The following is a 21,666-nucleotide window of genomic DNA, read 5'->3' as shown; positions in this document are numbered from 1 at the left end:
GCAGAGCTCTAAGGAGAGCAGAGCTTCCCCTGCCTGGATCTTTCCTAGAGCAAGGAAGGTTTCAAAGGGCTTCCTACAGGTTGCATGTGGAGAGATGATTAAGTGGAAAATATAGTCAGCTTTCATTAATGTCAGAGCTGGGAAGAACCTCTGGCATCGTCGGCGAGTCTAATTTCCCTCTTTCACCTACTTTATCATGTTCCTGAGACGAAAAATGACTTGCTTAAGATCACACATCAAATTAAAGTAAAAGGGCACCTGGTTGGTTCAGTCAATGGAGCCTGAGACTCTTGACCTCAGAGTTGTGAGTTCAAGCTCCACATTGGATGTACGGCTTACTTTAAAAAGAAAAAACAGAGGCGCCTGGGTGGCTCAGTCGGTTGAGCCTCGGACTTGGCTCAGGTCATGATCTCCTGGTTTGAGAGTTTGAGCCCCTCCCTGAGTCGGGCTCTGTGCTGACAGCTCAGAGCCTGGAGCCTGCTTTGGATTCTGTGTCTCCCTCTGCTCCTCCCCCACTCATGCTCTGTCTCTCTCGTGCTCTCTCAAAAATAAATAAACATTGGGATGCCTGGGTGGCAGTCAGTTGGGCAACCAACTTCACTCAGGTCATGATCTCACAGATGGTGAGTTCGAGCCCCGCATTGGGCTCTGTGCTGACAGCTCAGAGCCCGGAGCCTGCTTCGGATTCTGTGTCTCCCTCTCTCTCTGCCCCTGCCCCACTCACGTTCTCTCTCCTCTCTCTCTCTCTCTCCTTCAAGAGTAAATAAACATTAAAAAAAATTTTAAACATTAAAAAAAGAAAAATAAATAAACATTAAAAAAAAAGAAAAACATTTTTTTTAAGTTGATTTATTTTTGAGAGAGGGCAAGTTGGGGAGGGGCAGAGAAAGAGGGAGGGAGAGAGAGAATCCTAAGCAGGCCCTGGCACTGTCAGCACAGACCCCAAGGAGGGGCTCCATCTCAGGACTGGGAAATCATGACCTGAGCCAAGATCAAGAGTCAGATAGTCAACTGACTGAGCCCCCCAGGTGCCCCTAAAAGTGGTTTTACTAAAGCACACAGACAGGACCCATGGGCAGAAAGAGCTGCACTGGGGTTGTGACAGGTGGCTGTGACTGATTATATACCTTCAGGTTGGGAGGGGGTTAGGGTCAAAGTGAGTCTCAGGAATTTTGGAAGCAAGGTTCCTAGGACCTTGAAGCCTAGCTGTTGTTAGGAAAAGGTCGTTTATTACCGTTTGGCCAGTCACGAGCCCCTTCAGTGTGTATCAGTGGGCCATATGCTTAAAGGATGATTGTTAACAGGTATCTTGGGGGGTAGAGGTAAAGTAAGTTTCCAAAGGAGTTTTTATATGTTAAAGTAGACTTACAGGATCCTGGGGGTGGGGATAATGTTAAGCTAAGGTTGCCTTTTGCCCTGAGCAAAGTGTCATCATTGAGGCAGCTGAATTCCTAGAGGAAGGTCACTTGTCAGTGGGTTGTAGGCAGTAAGAGAATTTAATTTTTGTGTGTGTGTTTCCTACATCACTTTGTATCCTACCATCCCATGAGGTTAGAAGAGCATTCTGATAGCACAGGGGTTGTGGGCCAAGAGGATCCAGGCTAAGTAAACAATGAGGGTTCTAAGTTGAAAATAACTCTGGTGCATTCAAGAAACAAAACAGAAGGGAGGCCAGTAGGGCTGGGGGCAGAGGAGTTCAAGGTGAGTTCAGGAAGAAGCCAACCAGATGCCTTGAGGCAGGAAAGCAGCTCTCCCCCTCCCATCCCTGAGCTGGGGCCCACCAGGTCTCTACATGCACAGGGCAGCCAGAAGGCTGCACGAAAGCTCAGGCCACGGATAGTCAAGAAGAGATTCCTTTCAAGAAATGCCCCCCTTTTGGAAGCACCTGGGTGGCTCAGGCAGTTAGGAGTCTGACTCTTGGCGACTCTTGGTTTCCGCTCAGGTCACGATCTCACGGCTGGCGAGTTTGAGCCTGCGTTGAGCCCCACATCAGGCTCCACTGACAGCACAGAGCCTGCTTGAGATTCACTCTCTCTCTCTCTCTCTCTCTCTCTCTCTCCCTCCCTCCCTCCCTCCCTCTCTGCTCCTCCCCTGCTCACACACTCGCTCAAAAATAAATAAACTTGAAAAAAGAAAGAAAGAAACAAATGTCCTTTCTTTGCTATTTCCCTTTTCCAATTCTGCCTCATCTTTCTCCTTCGTCGTGGGTGCACACGAAGGGAGTCGAGCAAGGAAGTCGGTCCAGGGACGGGAACGTTTTCCCTCGGGCGCCGAGGCCTACAGAAAGGTCTTAGAGCCTCCCAGGGGACAGCCCAGATTGTGCCCGAGACCAGGAAGAAGACCTCAGAGTCGCGGGGGTGGGCCCAGGCTCCAGCCTCGCCCGCGGGCGTCCCAGCTTCCGGCCGACCGGGCCCGTCCCACCGCCCCGGGGCGCCCCAGGCCCGCGGCCCCTGGGCCCGCCCGCTCGCCGCCCCGCCCCGCCCCCGCCGGCCCCTGATTGCTGCTGGGGCACGTCACTCCGGGTAGGGCCCCGCCCCCCGAGCGCTCTCATTGGCCGGAAGCGTCTCGGGGGCGGGTCGCGGCGGGCGGGGCCCGGGTCGCGGCGGAACCGGGCCGATGAGGCCGAGGGGGACCCTGGCGAGGTGAGTGTGCGCCTCGGGCCGTGCGGGCTGGGCCGCCTGGGCGCCCGCCGCGACCCCTTCCACGCCCGGGCCCCGACGGTGGCCGTCTGCCCGCCGCTGCCCGCTTCGGGCGCGGCGCTGGGGGAACGAGAACGGGGAGTGACCCGGCCCCAAACACCCTGCTCAGGTGGCCCACGGAGCTGCCCGCGACACCTCTGCGCAGCCCGACCCCCTTCGCTCCGGCCACTCCTTCCTGCAGGGGGCGCATCCTGCCCTTTCCCGAGAGGACCCAGGCTCCTTGGCTGTCTGGGAGCTCCAGGTGAAAGGGTAATGAGCCGCCCACAAGCCCTCCCGCCTCAGTTTCCCTCTCGCGGGGTCCCTGAACGAGCCACTTGGAGGGGTGAAGTCTGCGGGGAAAGAGGACCGTTCCCGCCACAGGAGCGCATGAGTCGCACTGAGTGGGGAAGGTCGGAAGGTGGCAGGGTGAGGGACCTCCGCTCTGCTGACCAGCTCTCCCCTTTGCCCCCCTTTAAGTGACCATCGCCCCCTTTGCTCTGTCTGCCTAGGTCTGACAGTCGTTGGAGCAGCCACAGCCACCATGGGGCCCTGGGGAGAGCCAGAGCTCCTGGTGTGGCGTCCGGAGGCAGTGGCCTCGCAGCCCCCAGGGCCGGTGGGGCTAGAGGTGAAAATGGGGGCCCTAGTGTTGCTGCTGGTGCTCACGCTTCTCTGCAGCCTGGTGCCCATCTGCGTGCTGCGCCGTCCGGGGGCTGGCCCCGAAGCCTCAGGTGAGGCTGCCTCCCTGCCGCCTCCCAGGCTGAGGGTAGGGGAAGGCCCTGGGGCTGAGGAGGGTGACCTAAAGGGGGAAAGTGGCAGTGACTATTGCTTGGGTTGGGGCAGGGGGGCTTGAGGGGGTTCGTCGCTCACTCCTGTCTGTGCTCCACTCCTGCCCAGCCTCCCGCCAAAAAGCCTTGAGCCTCGTAAGCTGCTTCGCAGGAGGTGTCTTTCTGGCCACCTGTCTCCTGGACCTCCTGCCTGACTACCTGGCTGCCATAGATGAAGCCCTGGCGGCCCTGCATGTGACGGTGAGCCCTTGCTGGCTGCATGTGACCTTTCGTGTGTGGGTGTGTTCAATCACATACCTGTAGGAGAGGTGGCTTGTGTGGCTGTCTTCCTGGGGTGCCCCACGACCGTGTGGAAGGCGTTTAGCATGTGGCCATAAGAACTGGGGTTTTCAGTTATGGGGCATAAATTTTCTGTGGTGCACGCCACCCCATCCCCATGTGACTGTTTTGCACCCTTTGACAGTGAGACGAACCTTCTTACTAGGCATGTGACCTGCTCTGTGAGTTCCTGGGTCCCACCTTCCAAGAATGACCCTCACTCTCACACCCCTTTCCTGAAGGCTGTGATAGAGAGCCTGGGAAGGGAAGGAGGCCTGGAGTTCCCGACCAGAAAGGCCATAGTTCAAAGAAGTAGGACGTGAGGAAGGTCAAGTGCGAGGTGTAGGGAAGTCTCGCAGGAAAAAGAGTTGTGTGGAGGTGCCAGGAAGGCCCCCTGGGCTCTTCCTCTTCCTACAACTGAGGACTGAGGAAGTAACACTGATGTACCTGCTGTGACTGAGTGGCGTGTGGCCCTGTGTGACTATGTGTAAGTCTCAATGGCCCCATGATAGTGTGTGGCTCTGTGTGTGAGCACACGGTGAGGTGGGCGACACCTGATCCCTGTGTGCGTGCACACGCCTCCGTGTCACCAGGCTGTCCGCATCCGTGACTCCCAGTTGGGGGTGGTTTTGCGCCCCCTCCGCAGGAAACGTTTGGCAGTGTCTGGAGACACCACCATTGGGTTGTCAGCTCTGGAAAGGAGGGCTTTGTGCTTGTTCTTGGCATTTAATGGGTACCGGCTTGGGTACAGGACAGCCCCCCAAAATAAGGTTCATCCAATCCGAGATGTCAATAGTGCTGAAGCTGAGCCACACGTAGTGCTGTGAGGGACGCCATAATCCGTGTGATTGTGTATCACTCTGTGTCTGTGTCACCAAGTGACTATCTTTGTGTAAATGTGTCTGTGAGGGGCCCTGGGTCTGTAACTGGGACCCCTCTACACCCTGACCGTGCACCCTCTGCCCCATCCCGGCCTGTGCCCTGAGCTCCCCGCCACCCTCTCCCCACAGCTCCAGTTCCCCCTACAAGAGTTCATCCTGGCGATGGGCTTCTTCCTGGTCCTGGTGATGGAGCAGATCACACTGGCTTACAAGGAGCAGTCGGGGCCGCCGCCTCGGGAGGAGACGAGGGCCCTGCTGGGAACAAATGGTGGGCCGCAGCACTGGCACGACGGGCCAGGGCTCCCACAAGCGGGTGGAGCCCCAGCGGCCCCCTCGGCCCTGCGTGCCTGTGTCCTGGTCTTTTCCCTGGCCCTGCACTCCGTGTTCGAGGGGCTGGCGGTGGGGCTGCAGCGAGACCGGGCGCGGGCCATGGAGCTGTGCCTGGCTCTGCTGCTCCACAAGGGCGTCCTGGCCGTGAGCTTGTCCCTGCGGCTGCTGCAGAGCCGTTTGCGGGCGCAGGTGGTAGCTGGCTGTGGGATCCTCTTTGCATGCATGACACCTCTGGGCATTGGGCTGGGTGCAGCCCTGGCAGAGTCGGCTGGGCCACTGCACCAGCTGGCCCAGTCTGTGCTGGAGGGCATGGCCGCTGGCACCTTTCTCTATATCACCTTCCTGGAAATTCTGCCCCAGGAGCTGGCCACTTCTGAACAGAGGATCCTCAAGGTCATTCTGCTCCTCGCAGGCTTTGCCCTGCTAACTGGCCTGCTCTTCATCCAAGTCTAGGGGGCGCCAGGTGCCCTAGACCTTCCTTTCCTCTCCCAGAGTATGAGAATAAGGAGTGGGGAAGGGAGGTACTGAGGATCAAGGGGTTCTCAGAGATAGGGATGGAGTCTTTGGAACTATCTGACCCATGAGAGGGATGTGGTAGACAAGAGCCCTAAGGGACAAGAGATAGTTAAGTCACTGAAGACATGATTGAAGGACGTTCATATTGGGGAAGACACTGAATGTTAGAATCTGGGGTCAGACACTACATACAGGGACAGGCTGACACTGGGAAGGCTGGAGGCAGGTGTCCAGCTGCTGTGGGGTAGAGGTGTAGAGAAGGCACAGCCCAGGGTCGGCTGTCCTGCTGGTTCTAGCCCATTTCAGCCCTCTGTCACTTGGGGGTGGAGTGGACCCCTACTTTTCTTAGCTCCTACTCTCCTCTTAGTCTCCTGCTTCCCTTCTCCCAGGGGACTAGTGCCAAACGGCCTCTTCCTGCCAGTTTTGGTACCTTCTCTGGCTTCTCTAGTCCTGCTCACTTCTCTATTTTTAAAGTGCCAAATAAATCTCTTCCCTCTTTCTCAAAAAGCACAGTGATGGCACTGAACCGTGCCCAACACTTCAGCGGAGGGGCCCTGCTTGCCCTTTATTTGGGGGCAGAAATGTTTGCTGAGTTAGGGCTGGGAGAGGGTTGCCAGAGCCACGGCTGCCACCACCACCACTACACCCTAGGAATATTGAACATGGACATGGTACCCCATGCCCAGATGATAAAAACTGAACTGCCAAAACTTTTTTTTTTTTTTTTTCTATACCAGAGGAGCCCCAGGGGGAAGGGGAAGGCTCACCCTCAGCGTTATTTTTGGGGAGGGAGGGCTGTGGACAGAGCCATATTCTCTAGAATCTATTTTACTAACTGACCTGTTTTGGGACTTGTTACCCAAATAAAAGATGTTTCTATATATTTGTACAGTATCTGATTCATTTGTCTTGGGGAACGGGTGGGCACGTGGCCAGTCTGAGAGGGCTTGAGTCCCAGATGTTTACAGGGACATTACCCTGCTCTCCCGATTCTCATTCGGGCCTGAAGACCCAAAATTTTCCCCTTTTGTCTCTTCCTTCTTCCCGCCCTGTCTCCACCCCTTCCCTTCCTCCCCTTCCCCTTCCTCCCCTGCATCCCGCTCCCCTTCGCGTTCGGAGCCTCGGGACAGCTTTAGAACTACTCTTCCCAGCCTGCCCCGTGCGGGGAGGAGCCCAGGGAGGAGGAGTCAAGTTCCCAGGCCCCGGAGCCACAAGGCTGCTGGGAAATGGGGTCCGCTTCCTGTCCGCGCCGCTCGCCCGGGGCCGCGCAAGGGTCACGTAAACAAACTACAGTTCCCGGCGGCCCCCGCGCGGCAGGTCCGGGCTAGGCTGGGGCCGGGTTCGCGGTGCTCGCCGAGGCGGCGGCGGCGGCGGCAGCGGCGGCGGCGGCTGCGGCTGGAGGCGCGGGCCGGGGCCCGCGGCGGGGCCGGGGCTGGTCCGGGAGGGTGGCGGGGAGAGACGCGCGGGGAAGATGGCGACGGCGGGAGCGAACGGGCCCGGCTCGGCCACGGCCGCAGCTTCCAATCCGCGCAAGTTTAGTGAGAAGATCGCGCTGCAGAAGCAGCGTCAGGCCGAAGAGACGGCGGCCTTCGAGGAGGTGATGATGGACATCGGCTCCACCCGGGTGAGGGGCCGCCCGGGCAGCGGGAGCGGAACGAGCCGCCGCGGAGCGGGGAGCCGGGAGGCGGGGCGGGGGCGGGCGCCAGCGGGAGGGAGGCGGAGCGGGGCCGCCGCCGTCCGGGAGGCGCGGGCGGAGGGCCGAGGGGCCGGAAGACGGGCTTGCGGGGGGAGGCCGGGGCTCGCGGGAGCCTGGGGTTGGGGAGCGAGCGGGGGCCGCGTGCAGAGAGCGCATCCCCGATTGAGTCCCCGGGGACGCTGCTGCCAGCATCCCCGAGGCGGGGCCGGGCCGGGGGCATGGTCCGCTGGGCCCAGCCTGGCGCCTCCGAGTTGGTGATGTCCTCCAGTCGGTTCCCTCTGCCCTGTGGTGCCGCTCTCGGCACTTTCGAACCTCCGGGAAAGGGCCCCTTGAGTGGTTTGAGTCGCAGCGCCGGGTCTAGTGGGGCAGGAAGTCCCCTCCTGCGTCCCTTCCCTTTGCTTCCTTTTTCAAGTATTTCTTGTGGTTTCCTGACGTGAATGTAGGTGAGGACCATCGCGCACAGACTGTGCTTGATGTTTTGCTCTGGCCGCCGTGGAGGGGAGGTGGAGACTTTGAGGCTCCAAAGCGGGTAACCAGTTGGCTCTAGGTCAGGTTTGCTGAGCTTTCTAGGAAGATGTCTGCTTGATGGGTCGGTTATGAGGTGTCTGGCAAGGTCTTCCATGTTTGGGAATATTCATTTCCAAGTAGTTCCAGAAAGAGAGCATCCTGGCCGAGTTGCCTTTGAAGCCCCTCTGGCCTTGGTTTCTTGCTTCCCAGGGCTGGTTGTCGGAGGGAGTGAGGGTGGGAGTTGGCCCAGCTGGGAAGCAGCCCTTGTTTAGGGACACGTTACTCTCCAAACAGCAGGTGAGCGTGTTGCACTGATCCCTCGTGGCAGGGAGCTGGAAGGAACCTCAGGGGACATAGTGGAACATAAATACCATATTTGAAAGCTCTTTTTGCTGGGCTGACTGTGGTCGTGTCTGTGACCATGACTCTGGTTGTACGCTTGTGTGTGTCCAACCCTAAACTGTTAGTCTTTCTTGTGTGTTTTTCCCTCTGAGTTTCCAGAGACCGTGTGTTCTAGTTTGTGGGGGGTCAGAGCAGAGAGAGTTAGGTGGGGAGGCAAATCGCATGTGCCTGTGCATGCACGCACACACACACACACACACACACACACACAAATTGCGTGTGCCTGTGCACACACACCCCTCCAAGTGCCGTGAGGTTCCTGATCTAACTTTGGACTGCTCTCCTTTAGGAGGCAAGAAGGTGGGCGAGAGACACCGCTTGAGATGCTGCCCTCTGTCTGGACTGTGACTCCAGCACAGGTGTGGGGGGACTTGAGCATCTGTGTATGCAAACAGAAAGGCCGTGAGAAGTTCAAAGCTGAGGTTTCTGTCTTTGTAGTGCTTTGGTTTGTCAGAACGCCGCCTCCACCCACCCAGCCCCTGGGCTGCGCATACAGGTCTAGTGGACATACGAGGCCAGGGCTTGGGGACCCAAGAACCTAAAGCCAGAGATAAGACATCTGGGGCTTAGCTGGTTATCTGGCCAGCAGAGAGGGCTCCTCAGAGGCAGACACAGCTACAGGGGCCTGTGCTACTGAGAGGCTGGGTTATCACACACAACAATAGCAATTCGAGTGGCCCAAACGTTCACATCATGTCCGCTAAGCTCAGTGGGCCGACCTCTTGGAACAGAAAGTCGCTTTTGACGTTGGCCTGTGCACAACAGTACATGACCCCCGGAAGCTCACCAGTTGCCCTGGGCCTGGGCTTTGGTTAGCAACAGCGTCTGAGTCTCAGAAGTCGGCGCTCACCTCTCTCAGACGGGCTTGAGACGTGTAGACAGGCAAACACCACGCCAGCCCGAGGGTTGTGCCTCCAGGTGCGTCTCCGCAGGGTGGGGGTCAGGTCAGGGACATGGCTCTGGCCCAGGCTGAACTGGGGCATTCCTCACCCCCATTCTCAAGGTTCCCCTGGCAATCCAGAGCCTTTAGAACTAGTTAGAAGGGGGCACCTGGCTGGCTCAGCTGTGGAGCGTGTGACTCTTGATTTCAGGGTTGTGAGTCTGAGCCCCCGCATTGGGTGTAGAGATTACTTTAAAATCTTGGCGGGGGGGGGGGGGAGAACTTAAACAGAGGATGGCTTCTTGGTTTTGGCACTGTTTTTCCAGCTCAGAGAGCCATTTCCTGGATATTCTAGTTCTGGTGGTGCAGGCTCTCTGTGTGGCTTTCCTGAGCCTAGAAGCCTGTGCCCTCCGGAGTGGGATGGGGACAGGCCAGCGATAATGGCTCCGTGGCATCCACCGTGGTCTGCCCCTCACGTGCCAATTAGTCCTAGACGCATCTGGAGGGGAAAGTGGAGGTGCCTCATAGGCACCCTTCCCCGGAGTCAATCCACGTGACTAGCCTGGGGGCTCCTGGCAGCCCCTCAGGGACTCTGTTTAGACCGCTGCCAGCTGGGACGGGCCGCAAGCAGAATGGCAGGCCCCGCCTGGCAGGGGGATGCCCGCCGTCGGTGGTGGTGACGAGAGTGGCCTGCAGAAGAGCCAGGGCAGTTTCTGCACCAGGTCTCAGCGGACCTGTCCCGCAGCACGGCCTTTTCTTCGGGTGGCCCTCCGGGGTGCTCTGGCAGTGGTGGCACACAGGTGGCAAGGGTGGCCCACAGGGACAGCGGTCAGGGTCCTCCCTGACGTTGCCATCTGTCCTCCGTGTCTCAGTTACAGGCCCAAAAATTGCGACTGGCGTACACGAGGAGCTCCCATTACGGCGGGTCTCTGCCCAACGTTAACCAGATAGGCTGCGGCCTGGCCGAGTTCCAGGTGAGTGGGCGCCAGCCCTGGGGGGTGGGGGGGAGGGCACGGGCGCCCGGGCAGCTGCCCCTTTGACTTATCTGTGTCTTTTGGCAGAGCCCCCTCCACTCGCCTCTGGATTCGTCTCGGAGCACTCGGCACCACGGGCTGGTGGAGCGGGTGCAGCGAGACCCCCGAAGGATGGTGTCCCCGCTCCGCCGCCACCCCCGCCACATATCCTTCCCCGAGGGCGGTGGGGCGGGGTTCCCGGAGAACTCGCGGTGGGAAGGGACTGGGGTCCTCTCCGGGCCTCCCAGAAAGGCCGCCCCCTGGCCCACGTGTCAGCGCTGGCCCCCCCCTCGGGCCCTGCCTCAGTCTCTGGCCGGCGCAGTCTTCGGCTTGCTCTTTGCCGCCAGAGGCAGGACATGTGTCTCCGTGTCTCCTGCCGGAGGGGGGTTTGGGTCCCTCTGCACTTTTTTTTCCTCGCCTTTCTGTTTCTGGCTTTCGGTCTTAGAGGCTTTTGTAGACCCGTTTCCCACGCCCTGTCTGCTTGTTCTCCTTCATTTTTCCAACTCTTCCGGGCCTGGTTCCTTTCTCTCTTCCTTTCTTTGGCCCTGCTGTTGCCCCTTGCAGAAGAGGAGGGGGTGCTTGTTTCTGGAACCGGCCTCCTGTGCTGCCCCCGCTACTCTCTCACCTGGTCTCTGTCCCCACTGCCCCTTCCTCCCTTCTCCTTAACTGGTGCTGCTCACGTCGACAGCTCTCCCTATAGTCCTGCCTACTTGTCTCCTCCCCCGGAGTCCAGCTGGCGGAGGTCAGTGTCTAGGGCAGACGGATCTCCTGTCCACTCTGACGTGTCTCTGGAGGGAGCTTGGGTTGGGGCTAGGCTTTCAACGGCGCGTCTTCCTGATGCGGGGCTGGGAGGGTGGGGGCAGGCGGAGTAGGTGGGTCAGAGTCCGGTCTTGGCCATGTTGACACGGGCGGCCAAGCCTCCCAGCCCAGCCGGCGCGGGACCAATGGGGACTGTGGCCGGCCGGGGTGTGTGTCGGGGGGAGGCGGAGTGGGCGCCCGAGGCGGAGCCCTGGCCCTCAGGTGTCTGGACCTCCCCGCTCACGTCCTACTCGGTGCCTACACCACACAGTCCCGCTGGCCTCCACGATGCCCATTCCACTTGTCCTGGCAGAGAGAAGTTCAAAATTTCCAGATCCCTTAGCTTGATTGCGGGCGAGGGGTCACGGGTCACAGGTAGCAGAAGAACCGGAAAAGAGGCGCGGCCCTGGGTGCCCAGCCCCGTCTGTCTCCGCCTGGGCTGCACAGCCGTCTCCAGCCCCGTGCCTGCTTTCCTGTCCATCGCTAGCCTTCCTCCTGGTGACCCTGTGTTTCCACCCCAGGACGATGCCCTGGGGCAATTTCCCTGCAGAGAAGGGGCAGCTGTTTCGACTACCATCTGCTCTGAACAGGTGACGGCCCTGGCCTTCTCGGGTCGCATCTCGTACCGCAGTTTCTGGGCCCTGCTCCCTCGCTCCACGCCGTCCCAGCAAGCACTTTCCCCTGTGGAGCAGGGCCCGGGGCCGGGAAGCCTGCTCATCTCAGCCTCCCCCCACCCCACAGGACAAGTTCTGACTCTGCCCTTCACACCAGCGTGATGAACCCAAGCCCTCAGGACACTTACCCAGGTCCTGCCCCTCCCAGCATCCTGCCCGGTCGCCGCGGAGGTGAGCGGCCCAGGCCTCGGGCAGGGCAGGGAGTAGTTTCCGCGGCTCAAGCCTGCGGGCGGGGAAGTGCGTCCCGGAGCCGACTCTTCTGCCTCCTTTGCAGGTTTTCTGGATGGTGAGGTGGATTCCAAAGGTACGTGTTCCTTGCCGTGTGTGGATACTGATGGCAGGGGGTTTCTGGGCCAGAGTCGGGGCTTCGAACAGGGCCGGGTGCAGGACTCCCGCGTCCCCAGCTCCGTCGGCCAGTCTCACGGCCAGTCTTTCTCTTTCAAGTCCATGGTGCTGAGGAGAACTTGCTGGACGACAAGCACTTGCTGAAGCCCTGGGACGCGAAGAAGGTCGGTGTGGCCCACGTCCCTCTTCTTTCCACGGGCCAGGTCCTCCTCGGCCCTTGCTAAGGGTTCTTCCTTCTCTCCTCAGCTGGCCTCCTCCTCCTCCCGGCCTCGGTCCTGCGAAGTCCCTGGAATTAAGTAGGCACCTCCGGGAGGCTGGCGGAGGGGCTGGGGGAGACGTGGGAGGCTGGCGTCCAGCCCCCTGCCCCCCGACCGCGGCCCCCACGTCCCCCTCTCTGTCCTTTCCCCCCCACAGCATCTTTCCGTCTCCTGACCAGCCTGCCAGCGTGCCTGTCCTCCCGCCCGCCATGAACACGGGAGGCTCCCTGCCTGACCTCACCAACCTGCACTTCCCCCCACCACTCCCTACCCCCCTGGACCCTGAGGAGGCCGCCTACCCCAACCTGAGTGGGGGAAGCAGTACTTCCAATTTGACCCACACGATGACCCACCTGGGCATCAGCGGGGGCCTGGGCCTGGGCCCGGGCTCGGGCTATGATGCGCCAGGTGAGTGTTCCCCGGAGTGCTGCCTGGCTGGAGGGGCGAAGGGGTGGGGGGCTTGAGCGCCTGGGACCCTCCTGTGACTGTACACACCAGTGCACCCCAGGATTCCCTCACGGCAGGTGTGGCTTTTTCTAGAAAGGTGATGAGGGCAGCCTTCAGGCGGGCCGTGCCGGCCTCACTGTCAGGGACAGAGCAGGGAGGACATCGCCTTGCCACTTCCATAGTCTGGTCACCGCTACCTGTTCTGGGCAGAAGGGGGCCCGGCTCCCATCAGTAACGTTGGCCTCTCTGGTTTTTGTCTGTGCAGGACTTCCTTCCCCTCTCAGCCACCCACCCTTGCAGGCCTCCCTGAGCAATCCCAACCTGCAGGCCTCCCTGAGCAATCCCAACCTGCAGGCCTCCCTGAGCAGTCCCCAGCCCCAGCTCCAGGGCTCCCACAGCCACCCCTCACTGCCTGCCTCTTCCCTGGCCCGACACACACTGCCCACCGCCTCCTTGGGCCACCCCTCACTCAGCGCCCCGGCCCTCTCCTCTGCATCCTCCTCCTCTGCCTCGCCTCCTGCCCTGGGTGCCCCTCCTTACCCAGCTTCTACCCCCGGGACCTCCCCCCGCCATCGCCGTGTGCCCCTCAGCCCCCTGAGTTTGCCCGCGGGCCCAGCTGACGCCAGGAGGTCCCAACAGCAGCTGCCCAAACAGTTTTCGCCAACAGTGTCACCCACCTTGTCCTCCATCACTCAGGTATGCGTGGCTCCCTTCCCTCTGTGTCTCCCTTCCTCTTCTCTTCCTGCTGAGCGCTCTCCCTCCCACCTTCAGCTTTCCTGATGTCTGTCCTCACCTCTGAGCTCCCGTGTCCGCCCTCCCCTCCATTCCTCTGCCCCTCTCGCCTCCCCCCTCCTGAAGAGTGCAGGCCCCGGGGTCACATCCTGGCCCCACGTCTCGCTAGCAGCCGCCTCCCTGGACGGGTGGTCAGGAGGTCTGCCGTGGTCTGTGGGCCTCGCGTGCTCACCTGTAGAACGAGGATGCTTTTGTAAGGGTCACGGGAACAGTTGACGGGACGTGCTTAGGCCAGGCCGGCTCAGGCACACGCTCCAGACATGCCAGCTTGGTCCTTGCCTTGCCTCCCTCCCTACTTCCCGTGCTGTCTGTCTGTCTGTTCTCGTGTCGCCATCCTGTCTCATCCACCTCTCCCATGGCTGTTTCGCACCCACTTCCCAGAGGCAGAGGCTCTCAGATCACACAGCCTCGGCTCCGTTCTTTGTTTTCAAGAGGAGGACGTTGGCCCGAGGGAAAGTACCGTCCAAGCTTACTCCGCAAGTTAGGAGGAGTTGGGACCAGACTGGGCACCTAGCTGAGGGCTCCTTCCTCGATGCTGAAATGCCCGCTCTTCTTTTCTCTTGCCCCTCCTCCTCCACCCCCTTCCCTGGAATGCGTGTTGTGTGATCCGTCTTGACGCAGGTCCCCTTTCGTGGAGGAAAGACTAAGGCCAGGCCAGCAAGGGCTCTGCTCCCTCAGAGCCTGGAGCGAGACCCACGCCCCTCTCCCCGCCCCCCTGCCCTGGTGCCGGCCTGTGGGATGGGTTGCGAGTACTTGCTTGCTGACGGTGCTTAGGAACCACTTACCTCTGCAGCGAATCCCGAGCAAGTTGGGCTCAGACTCATTCGCTCCCTTCCGGGCCGATACGCACGTTGGGAATCTGCACCCAACCCCGGGGTCGCCCCGTGGCACCGTCAGCTTTGTGTTGAGGAAGGTTGCAGCCTAACAGGGTGGGGAACCCCAAGAGTTCCTCTCGGGGGCGCACTGAGGGCTAAGCTTCTCCCTTTCTCCTTGTCTTCAGGGTGTCCCCCTGGATACCAGCAGACTGCCCACTGACCAGCGGCTGCCTCCATACCCGTACAGCCCCCCGAGTCTGGTTCTGCCCGCCCAGCCGCCCACCCCAAAGCCTCTGCCGCAGCCAGGGCTGTCCTCTCAGGCCTGCCCGATGCAGCCCTCAGGCAGGCCACCGCACTGTGGGCTACTGTACCCGCCCAGCTCCGGGGGGCACGGGCAGCAGTCTCACCACCGGCTGATGAGTGACTTCAGCCTGGGGAACGTGAGTGCCCAGGTCTCCGGCTTAGCAGCAGGGGAGGGCCCATGTGGGATTGCCGGTGCGCTCTGAACTGGGAGAGCTGGTTGGGGTGGGGGTGGGGGATCACCCCCTCCAGGTACCAGCACTGCCAGTCTGAGGCTTGTCTCCTCCTGCCTTTGACCCCTGCTCCTGCCCCTGGCCCTCATCTGTCCCTGTACAGCGTGCCCTCTGCTGGCTGCTGCCCTGACTGGCTCTCTTCCCGGCATGCACGCGCTCTGTCCCCGCAGGTGTGGCACCCACACCTGCTCCGGGCCCCGTGCTCGCTTCTGCTGCCCTGCTTACTGTCTTCACCCTCTCCTCTCATTCCTTGGGATGGGGGTGTGGGGTGGGTGCTTTTCTGGGCAGAGGGGGGCAGAAGGGACACGCCGGTCCGAAGCCCGCTTCCTCAGGGTCTGTCTGTGTGTCCATAGCCAGAGCAGTTCAGCATGGAGAGCCCGTCGGCCAGCCTGGCGCTGGACCCCCCTGGCTTTTCTGAAGGGCCTGGATTTTTAGGGGGCGAGGGGCCAGTGAGTGGCCTCCAGGACCCCCATACCCTCAACCACCAGAACTTGACCCACTGTTCCCGCCATGGCTCAGGGCCCAACATCATTCTTCCAGGTGAGCGGTGTGGGTGGTGACGGGCAGGGAAGGAGGAGAGGACACGTTTGCCGGTGCCTCACGAGACTGAGGAGTCTCAGGAGAGTTTTCCTGGCCCGGCTCTCACCCGTCTCTTCTGCCCACATAGGAGACTCCTCCCCTGGCTTCTCTAAGGAGATTGCCGCAGCCCTGGCCGGAGTGCCTGGCTTTGAGGTGGCGGCGGCCGGGCTGGGGCTGGGGCTGGGGCTGGAGGAGGAGCTGCGCATGGAGCCCCTGGGCCTGGAAGGGCTCCACATGCTGAGCGACCCCTGTGCCCTGCTGCCCGATCCTGCCGTGGAGGACTCTTTCCGCAGTGACCGGCTGCAGTGAGGGGCCTCATCAGCGTCCGTCTTCTTGGCCCTGCCCTGTCACTGGTCCTTTCCTTCCTTCCCCCTGGCCAGTAGAGACTCCACTCTGCCCCCTAGATCCTCTTTCTACCATGAACGAGGGATCCCAAGAATGAGAAAAAAGCAAGGGGTCTTGTCCAGGTGGCCCCTGAACTCTGCACAAGGGGCGGGCCTGGGGGAGCTGGAGGGAGGGCCTAAAGCACTTGTAACTTTGAATCCTCTGTCTGGAGGTCAGAGCCTGTTGGAAGGCAGGGATGGAGGGGAGCCCTGGAGGCGGGGCTTGCCCTGCGCCTGGGGGGTGGGCGGTGCCAGCCCCTCCCCACTCTTCCCCTTGCAATGCAGGAGAGAGCCAGAGTGGATATTATTTTTTATTAAATATATTATATGTTAATAAAAAAATCATATCAAGCTTTGGCGTGGTTTCTATTGTTGGATATGTATCTGGGGGTTTAGAGGGTCCTGGGGCCCTCTTCTCAGCGCCGTTGTGGTTTGTGGAGGGGCCTCAGCCTCAGAATCTGTACCCAGCGTTGAACTTGGGCGTCCAGGCTGGATGAGGACCCCCAGGGCAGCACATGTGCCCTCCCGTGCCCTCCCACCCCACCTGTCCAGGCTAGGCTGAGCGTGGGGACAGTGTGGGGCCCTGGCTGGCCAGGCGCAGTGCCGAGGCCTGGCAGTGAGTTCCGGGTGAGGAGGTGGCCGATGGCTGAGATGGCAGGCCGAAGTTTACCCAGGGGCAGCTGGCTCCGAGGAGGCTTTCACACCAATTGTGGATGCCGGGCAGGACTCAGGCTGGGTCCCGGGAGCGCCTAGGAGACGGCCGTACCTGGGCAGCCTCGGTGGGATGCTCCCGGGTCTCTCGCCACTCGCCTGGAGAGGCTTCCCCTTTCTGACTGCCCTCTGCCCTCCATGCTCTTCCGCACTCACCAGTCAAGGGAGTGGTGTCCCCTCCGGCTCCCCTGCCCCCCTGCTCTCCCTACACCCCACGATGCCGCCCCTCTCCTCTTCCTCTTTCCAAAGCCCTTGTCTTTTTCAGAAAAGGGAACTGAGAGCTTGTGGCCGAAGCCAACAGGGAATGCAGTGTCCCCTAAACCTGGAAGTAGGGGTGTCACAGGGTCGGCGCAGCCAGCCGGGGCCTCCTGGGCCGCATGTGACCAGGCCCGGCGGCCTGCGTGCAGGGGGCCCTCCCGGCCGCCAGGGGTCGCGCTGCAGGCGCCGGGCGGGCGCGGCGGGGTCACGGCCGGGGGTGCGAGGTTGGGGGGGGGGGGCGGGTTGAGGGGCTCAGGGAAAGCGGGGCGCGCGGACGAGTGCGGCGCGGCGCCCCGGCCGCCTGTCCCTCCGTCCGCCGCCCGGCGGGAGCGAGCCGAGCCCGGCGCCATGTCCGGGACCGGGTAGCCCGCCAGCCGCCCGCCTCCGAGCCGCCCCGCCCGGCCCGCGGGCCGGGAGCCCGGGAGCCGCGGGCCGGCAGGTAGGGGCCGGACCGGGCGGGGCGGCGCGGGCGGAGGCGGGCGGGCGCCGGCTGCGCATCTGGTTCCGCTTCCTCCGCCGCGGGGAAGTGAAAGCGCGGGGAGGGCGCCGCGGTCGGTGCCCCGCAGCCCGGCGGGGCAGGGGCGGGCGCGCAGGTGTGCGGCGGGCGTCCCCCCCGGCCCCCCGCTCCCCCCCCCCCCCCCCCCGGCCCCGCGGTTCCCGCAGCAGCTCCCGGCCGGGGCGGCCGCGTGGGGCCAGGGCCGGGGCCTGGCCGGGCGGGGAGGGCATGGGGGGGGGGGGGGGAGCGCTGCGGGAAGGCGGAGGAGGGGCCGCGCGCCGGGACCGCCGCCCCCGGCCCGGCCCCGGCGGTCCCCCCGCCGCGCGCCCTCGGGCCGACTTCCGCCCGCGCAGCTTCCCCTCCCGGGTTTCGGGAAGTCCCCTCCCTTCCCCTCCGCGGCGCCCCACGCCTCCAGTCCTCCGCTGCAGCCACCCACCGAGCTGCGCCCCAGCTCTGCGCCCTGGGGCTCGGGGACCCCCGGGGCCCCCCCTCTCGGGTTGGGCCATGGCGGCAGGTGAGAACACAGTCGCTCCAGGCCCGTGGGGCTCCCGTCTCCCTCCCTGGGCTCCGCGGAGGAGGGCAGACGGCTCTGGACCCAACTTCAGGATCGTGGAGGTGGGAGGACGCAGGGCTGTTGGGTTGCTGGACTTAGCTTAGGAACAAGGGTACTTGAGTCTGCTTCAAAGACACGAAAACTTGGGTTTTGTGGGCTTCCCTGGAAACCTAGAGGGGCGCTCTTTAAGAACGTTAGCTGGGTCGTGAGGCCCTGATGTTACCAGTAGAGGCGGAAGGTCAGAAACCCCTAAAAAAGACTGTCGGGTTGGCGTGATGTCATTGCAGGCCTTTACAGAAAAGATTGCGATCTCCGCAGTCGGGAGCCAGCACGGGTGGGGCCTTTAAAGGGGATTCGGGAGCAGTCTGAGGTCAGAGCCGAGGTCAGCCGCGAGCCCAGAGTGGCGTTCGGCTGGTTCGGGGAGAGGGCTGGCGCCGCCCCGCGGGAGGGCCCGGGTCTCTTTAAGGGCCTGCTGACGTCACGGGCGGGAGCGCTCGGGGTTGGCGGACCACCACCGGTCCTACCCTCCCCTGGAAGGCCGGGAGGGGTGGGAGCGCTCGGGGTCACCTCCCGGGTCGCCTCCCTCGCTTCTTCACCTCTCCCGCGCTTGACTGTTCCAGATGCAGTGAGTGAGGGGGGGGGCCATGGCGGAGGAGCGGCCCCCCCGGCTGGTGGATTACTTCGTGATAGCCGGGCTTTCCGGGAGCGGAGCACCCATCCCCGAGGAGCCGTGGGTTCCCGAGCCCAGCGGGCCCCTGCGCCCTCCGCGGGCCGGCTGATCCCATCACGGATGTGGCGGTCATTGCCAGGGCCCTGGGCGAGGAGGTGCCCCAGGGTTACACCTGCATCCAGACCTCTGCTGGGGGCCACCCCTTGGAACTCAGCGCTGGGCTCCTGGGTGGAACTCAGCCCGTCATCTGTTACCGCAGGGGCCGTGACAAGCCCCCTCTGGTGGAGCTGGGGTGCGTGGCCCTCTGCTTGGGGACTGGGCGGCCAAGGGGCCGGTGTATTTTCCTAGTGCTCCCATGGAGGTGGGTCCCCAGCTTCCAGCCCCGCGTCCTGTTTCCTGGTCTGTAAAACAGGGGAAATAACACCTCCTCGGGGTGCAGTTGGCAGGATTAAATGAGGTCACCCACGTGTAGGACGCGGCACAGAGTCAGCAAATGGGGCCTTTTCCTTGTCGCATTTACGAATGAGTGTGCAGGCCACGGAGGGCCCGAGGGGTTGCTGCTGACCAAGAGGGAGAGAGCCAGGGCCAGAGTCCAGCCAGAAGCGGGCCCCGGGGTCCACTCTGACACGGCTGAGGGTGCGAGGCTGGGAGGTAGGACGTTTAGGCGGATCTGCCCTGGGCTGTTGACATCTGTCTCTGCTCTGTGCCCAGGGTGCTGTACGAGGGGAAGGAGCGACCCAAGCCCGGCTTCCAAGTGCTAGACACGACGCCCTACAGCCACTCGGCCAATCTAGCCCCTCCCGGCCAGGGCACCCCCGCACCTACCTCACTTACCGGCGGGCAGCAGAGGGGGCAGGGCTGCACGCCCTGGGCATCACTGACCTCTGCCTGGTGCTGCCCAGCAAGGGCGAGGGCACCCCTCACACCTACTGCCGACTGCCCCGCAACCTCAACCCTGGCATGGTGAGCGGGGCCCGCGAGGCGTTGGCGTGAGGGTGTGGAAACCGGGCACAAAGGATGGCCTAGGGCCTCTAGGGCGGGGGTGGACCCAGAGGGGTGGCTCTCGTCTCGGGGGACTCCTTGGGGGTGGTAGAGCAAATGGCTCCCGGAAACGTCGTCAGCTACGTATCTGCTCGTCTCTCGTTGCTTCTGGGACAGTGGGGTCCAGCGGTGCACCTGTGCTACAAGGTGGGCCTGGCCAAGGCCAACACGCTGGTGTACGAGGCAGGTGAGTAGCCCCTTTGTCCCCCCCAGCCCCCCCCCCCCGGTCTCTCGTGTCCCTCTGCCCTGGCGCCTCTCGGCCGGCACCACCTGCGTGTCCAGAACCCACCTCCCCTCTGCTACCGGGCGCTTCTCTCGCATCCCCTGGTTCCTACACCCCGGAGTCTGATCGGCCCTCCTCCTGGTGCCCCCCACTCCGCCGGGGCCGCAGAGCTGCTGGGCCGCTACCCGGAGGAGGACAACGAGGCCTTCCCGCTGCCCGAGTCGGTGCCCGTCTTCTGCCTGCCCATGGGGGCCACTGTCGAGTGCTGGCCTGCCCAGACCAAGTACCCCGTGCCCGTCTTTTCCACCTTCGTGCTCACGGGTGCAGCTGGAGACAAGGTGGGTGTGCGGGGTGTGCCCCGGGGTCCGGGCTGTGCAGAGCCCGCCTGACGGCCTCTCTGCTCCCCTGCCAGGTGTACGGGGCTGCCCTGCAGTTCTACGAGGCGTTCCCGAGGGCCAGGCTGTCGGAGCGGCAAGCACGGGCCCTGGGCCTCTTGAGTGCGGTGGAGCGTGGCCGGGCGCTGGGGGGGCCGGGCCGTGCGCAGCCGCCGCGCCATTGCTGTGCTGTCCCGCTGGCCTGCCTTCCCGGCCTTCCGAGCCTTCCTCACCTTCCTCTACCGCTACTCCGTCTCGGGCCCCCACCGCCTGCCCTTGGAAGCGTGAGCATGGGCACCGTGACGCTGGAAGGGGTGATGAGGGAGGGCTGGGGAGCCCAGGAGAGATGGGAGAGGTTGCGGTGGGCAGAGGAGCGGGGGCAGGGAAACGCCACGGGCTGAGGGGTGAGTGGGGCCTGAGCTCCAGCCCACGCTTCCTAGTTAGGTCCTGACAGCGCCTGCGTGACCTCTCAGTGCAGCAGGGTCTCTGACGGCAGGCGAGGGCCTCCCGGTGGAGCTCTGGGAGGCCCGAGGTTCTGGGGACAGGTGAAGGACACGCGCATCCCTCTCTTCCCCAGGCACATCTCTCACTTCATTCACAACGTCCCCTTCCCCTCCCCACAGAGGCCTCGCATCCTGGTACAGGTGAGTCCTGGGGGGTGTTGGGGGTGGGGAGGTGAGGAGGGGCGGAGGGAGGTGGTCCGGCCGCCCTCCGTCATTCTGACCTGCGGCCCTTCTGCCCCCAGATGTCTCCCTATGACAACCTGCTTCTCTGCCAGCCTGTGTCCTCACCCCTGCCCCTCAGGTACGTGCCCGGGTTGTGGGGGGGGGGGGGTGGGTGCTGTGGCGACCGAGGACACGTAGGCGCCAGGCAGGAGCGCCCGGCTCTCGAGGTCTGGAGGCCGGGCCCCCGGGGGCGTCTGTGCATAGTGTGTCGGGAGGCCTCTCCGGGGTCTCCTGGTGACCCCCCCGCCTTGCGCTGCCCGCAGTGGTGCCAGCTTCTTGCAGCTGCTGCAGAGCCTAGGCCCGGAGCTGGCCGTCACCCTGCTGCTGGCCGTGCTCACGGAGCACAAGCTGCTGGTGCACTCGCTGCGGCCGGACCTGCTCACCAGCGTCTGCGAGGCCCTGGTGTCGGTGAGTGCCCGTCCTGCCCGGCCCACCTTCCCCAGACTCTGCTGCCCGCTCCTTCCTCCCAGAGGGTCCTCGACCTTCTCCTTGGGCGCGACCTGTACAGCTCCGGTCGGGGGGGCTGTTCTCCAGAGTCCCCCCCCACCCCCGCCGCACCCCGTCTGCCGTCCCCGCCCCCGCCTCAGTGGCCCTCATGCCTGGTGCTGCAGATGATCTTCCCGCTACACTGGCAGTGCCCCTACATTCCGCTGTGCCCGCTGGCGCTGGCGGACGTGCTGAACGCCCCCGTGCCCTTCATCGTGGGCATCCACTCCAGCTACTTCGATCTACACGACCCACCTGCCGACGTCATCTGTGTGGATCTCGACACCAACACGCTGTTCCAGTAAGAGGGCCGGGCCGGGCCTCCCCCCGAGCTGGCGTGTGCCGCGCCCCCCGCTCACCAAGAGCCGGGGACAGACTGTGGGGGAGGCGGGACGCGGGCCCCACTGCGCCTCCTTCCTGCTGCCATTCCCACAGGACTGAGGAGAAGAAGCCCCTCTCCCCTCGGACCCTGCCCCGCAGACCCTACAAGGTTCTGCTGG

General features: G+C 62.9%; 3 protein-coding genes across 4 annotated transcripts in view; all 3 read left to right on the top strand.

The window, feature by feature from the left end:
• Window positions 1–2,565: 2,565 nt before the first annotated feature.
• Window positions 2,566–6,391, top strand: SLC39A1 (solute carrier family 39 member 1). Of its 2 annotated transcripts, none has more exons than XM_019431245.2 (4): window positions 2,566–2,642; window positions 3,188–3,406; window positions 3,573–3,703; window positions 4,792–6,391. In XM_019431245.2, the coding sequence occupies exons 2-4, from the start codon at window positions 3,220–3,222 to the stop codon at window positions 5,443–5,445; spliced, it is 972 nt and encodes a 323-aa protein (XP_019286790.2). In that variant the 5' UTR covers window positions 2,566–2,642; window positions 3,188–3,219; the 3' UTR covers window positions 5,446–6,391. The 2 variants fall into 2 exon arrangements, with proteins under 2 accessions (XP_019286790.2, XP_019286791.2); XM_019431246.2 differs by lacking the exon at window positions 2,566–2,642 and adding an exon at window positions 2,649–2,948.
• A 472-nt stretch (window positions 6,392–6,863) lies between these two features.
• On the top strand, window positions 6,864–15,980 carry CRTC2 (CREB regulated transcription coactivator 2). Its single transcript, XM_053908727.1, has 14 exons — window positions 6,864–7,132; window positions 9,866–9,967; window positions 10,055–10,171; window positions 10,687–10,748; window positions 11,326–11,394; window positions 11,546–11,649; window positions 11,753–11,782; window positions 11,923–11,987; window positions 12,070–12,119; window positions 12,238–12,488; window positions 12,793–13,223; window positions 14,320–14,574; window positions 15,021–15,207; window positions 15,335–15,980. The coding sequence occupies exons 1-14, from the start codon at window positions 6,980–6,982 to the stop codon at window positions 15,553–15,555; spliced, it is 2,097 nt and encodes a 698-aa protein (XP_053764702.1). The 5' UTR covers window positions 6,864–6,979; the 3' UTR covers window positions 15,556–15,980.
• A 1,330-nt stretch (window positions 15,981–17,310) lies between these two features.
• DENND4B (DENN domain containing 4B) overlaps window positions 17,311–21,666 on the top strand; it is a 12,355-nt gene continuing 7,999 nt past the window's right edge. The window contains 14 exon segments of the mRNA XM_053909513.1: window positions 17,311–18,017; window positions 18,268–18,417; window positions 18,419–18,609; window positions 19,029–19,117; window positions 19,120–19,280; window positions 19,476–19,545; window positions 19,750–19,919; window positions 19,994–20,104; window positions 20,106–20,239; window positions 20,533–20,599; window positions 20,701–20,759; window positions 20,944–21,088; window positions 21,292–21,467; window positions 21,602–21,661. Coding sequence (XP_053765488.1) covers window positions 18,292–18,417; window positions 18,419–18,609; window positions 19,029–19,117; window positions 19,120–19,280; window positions 19,476–19,545; window positions 19,750–19,919; window positions 19,994–20,104; window positions 20,106–20,239; window positions 20,533–20,599; window positions 20,701–20,759; window positions 20,944–21,088; window positions 21,292–21,467; window positions 21,602–21,661 — 1,559 coding nt within the window. The 5' untranslated portion in view covers window positions 17,311–18,017; window positions 18,268–18,291.

The sequence above is a fragment of the Panthera pardus genome, unplaced genomic scaffold, assembly GCF_024362965.1.
Source record: "Panthera pardus isolate Hobbes unplaced genomic scaffold, ASM2436296v1 HiC_scaffold_21, whole genome shotgun sequence".
Taxonomy (NCBI): Eukaryota; Metazoa; Chordata; class Mammalia; order Carnivora; family Felidae; genus Panthera; species Panthera pardus.
The sequence above is the reverse complement of the archived record's forward strand: the minus strand, read 5'-3'. Positions and strand labels throughout refer to the sequence as shown.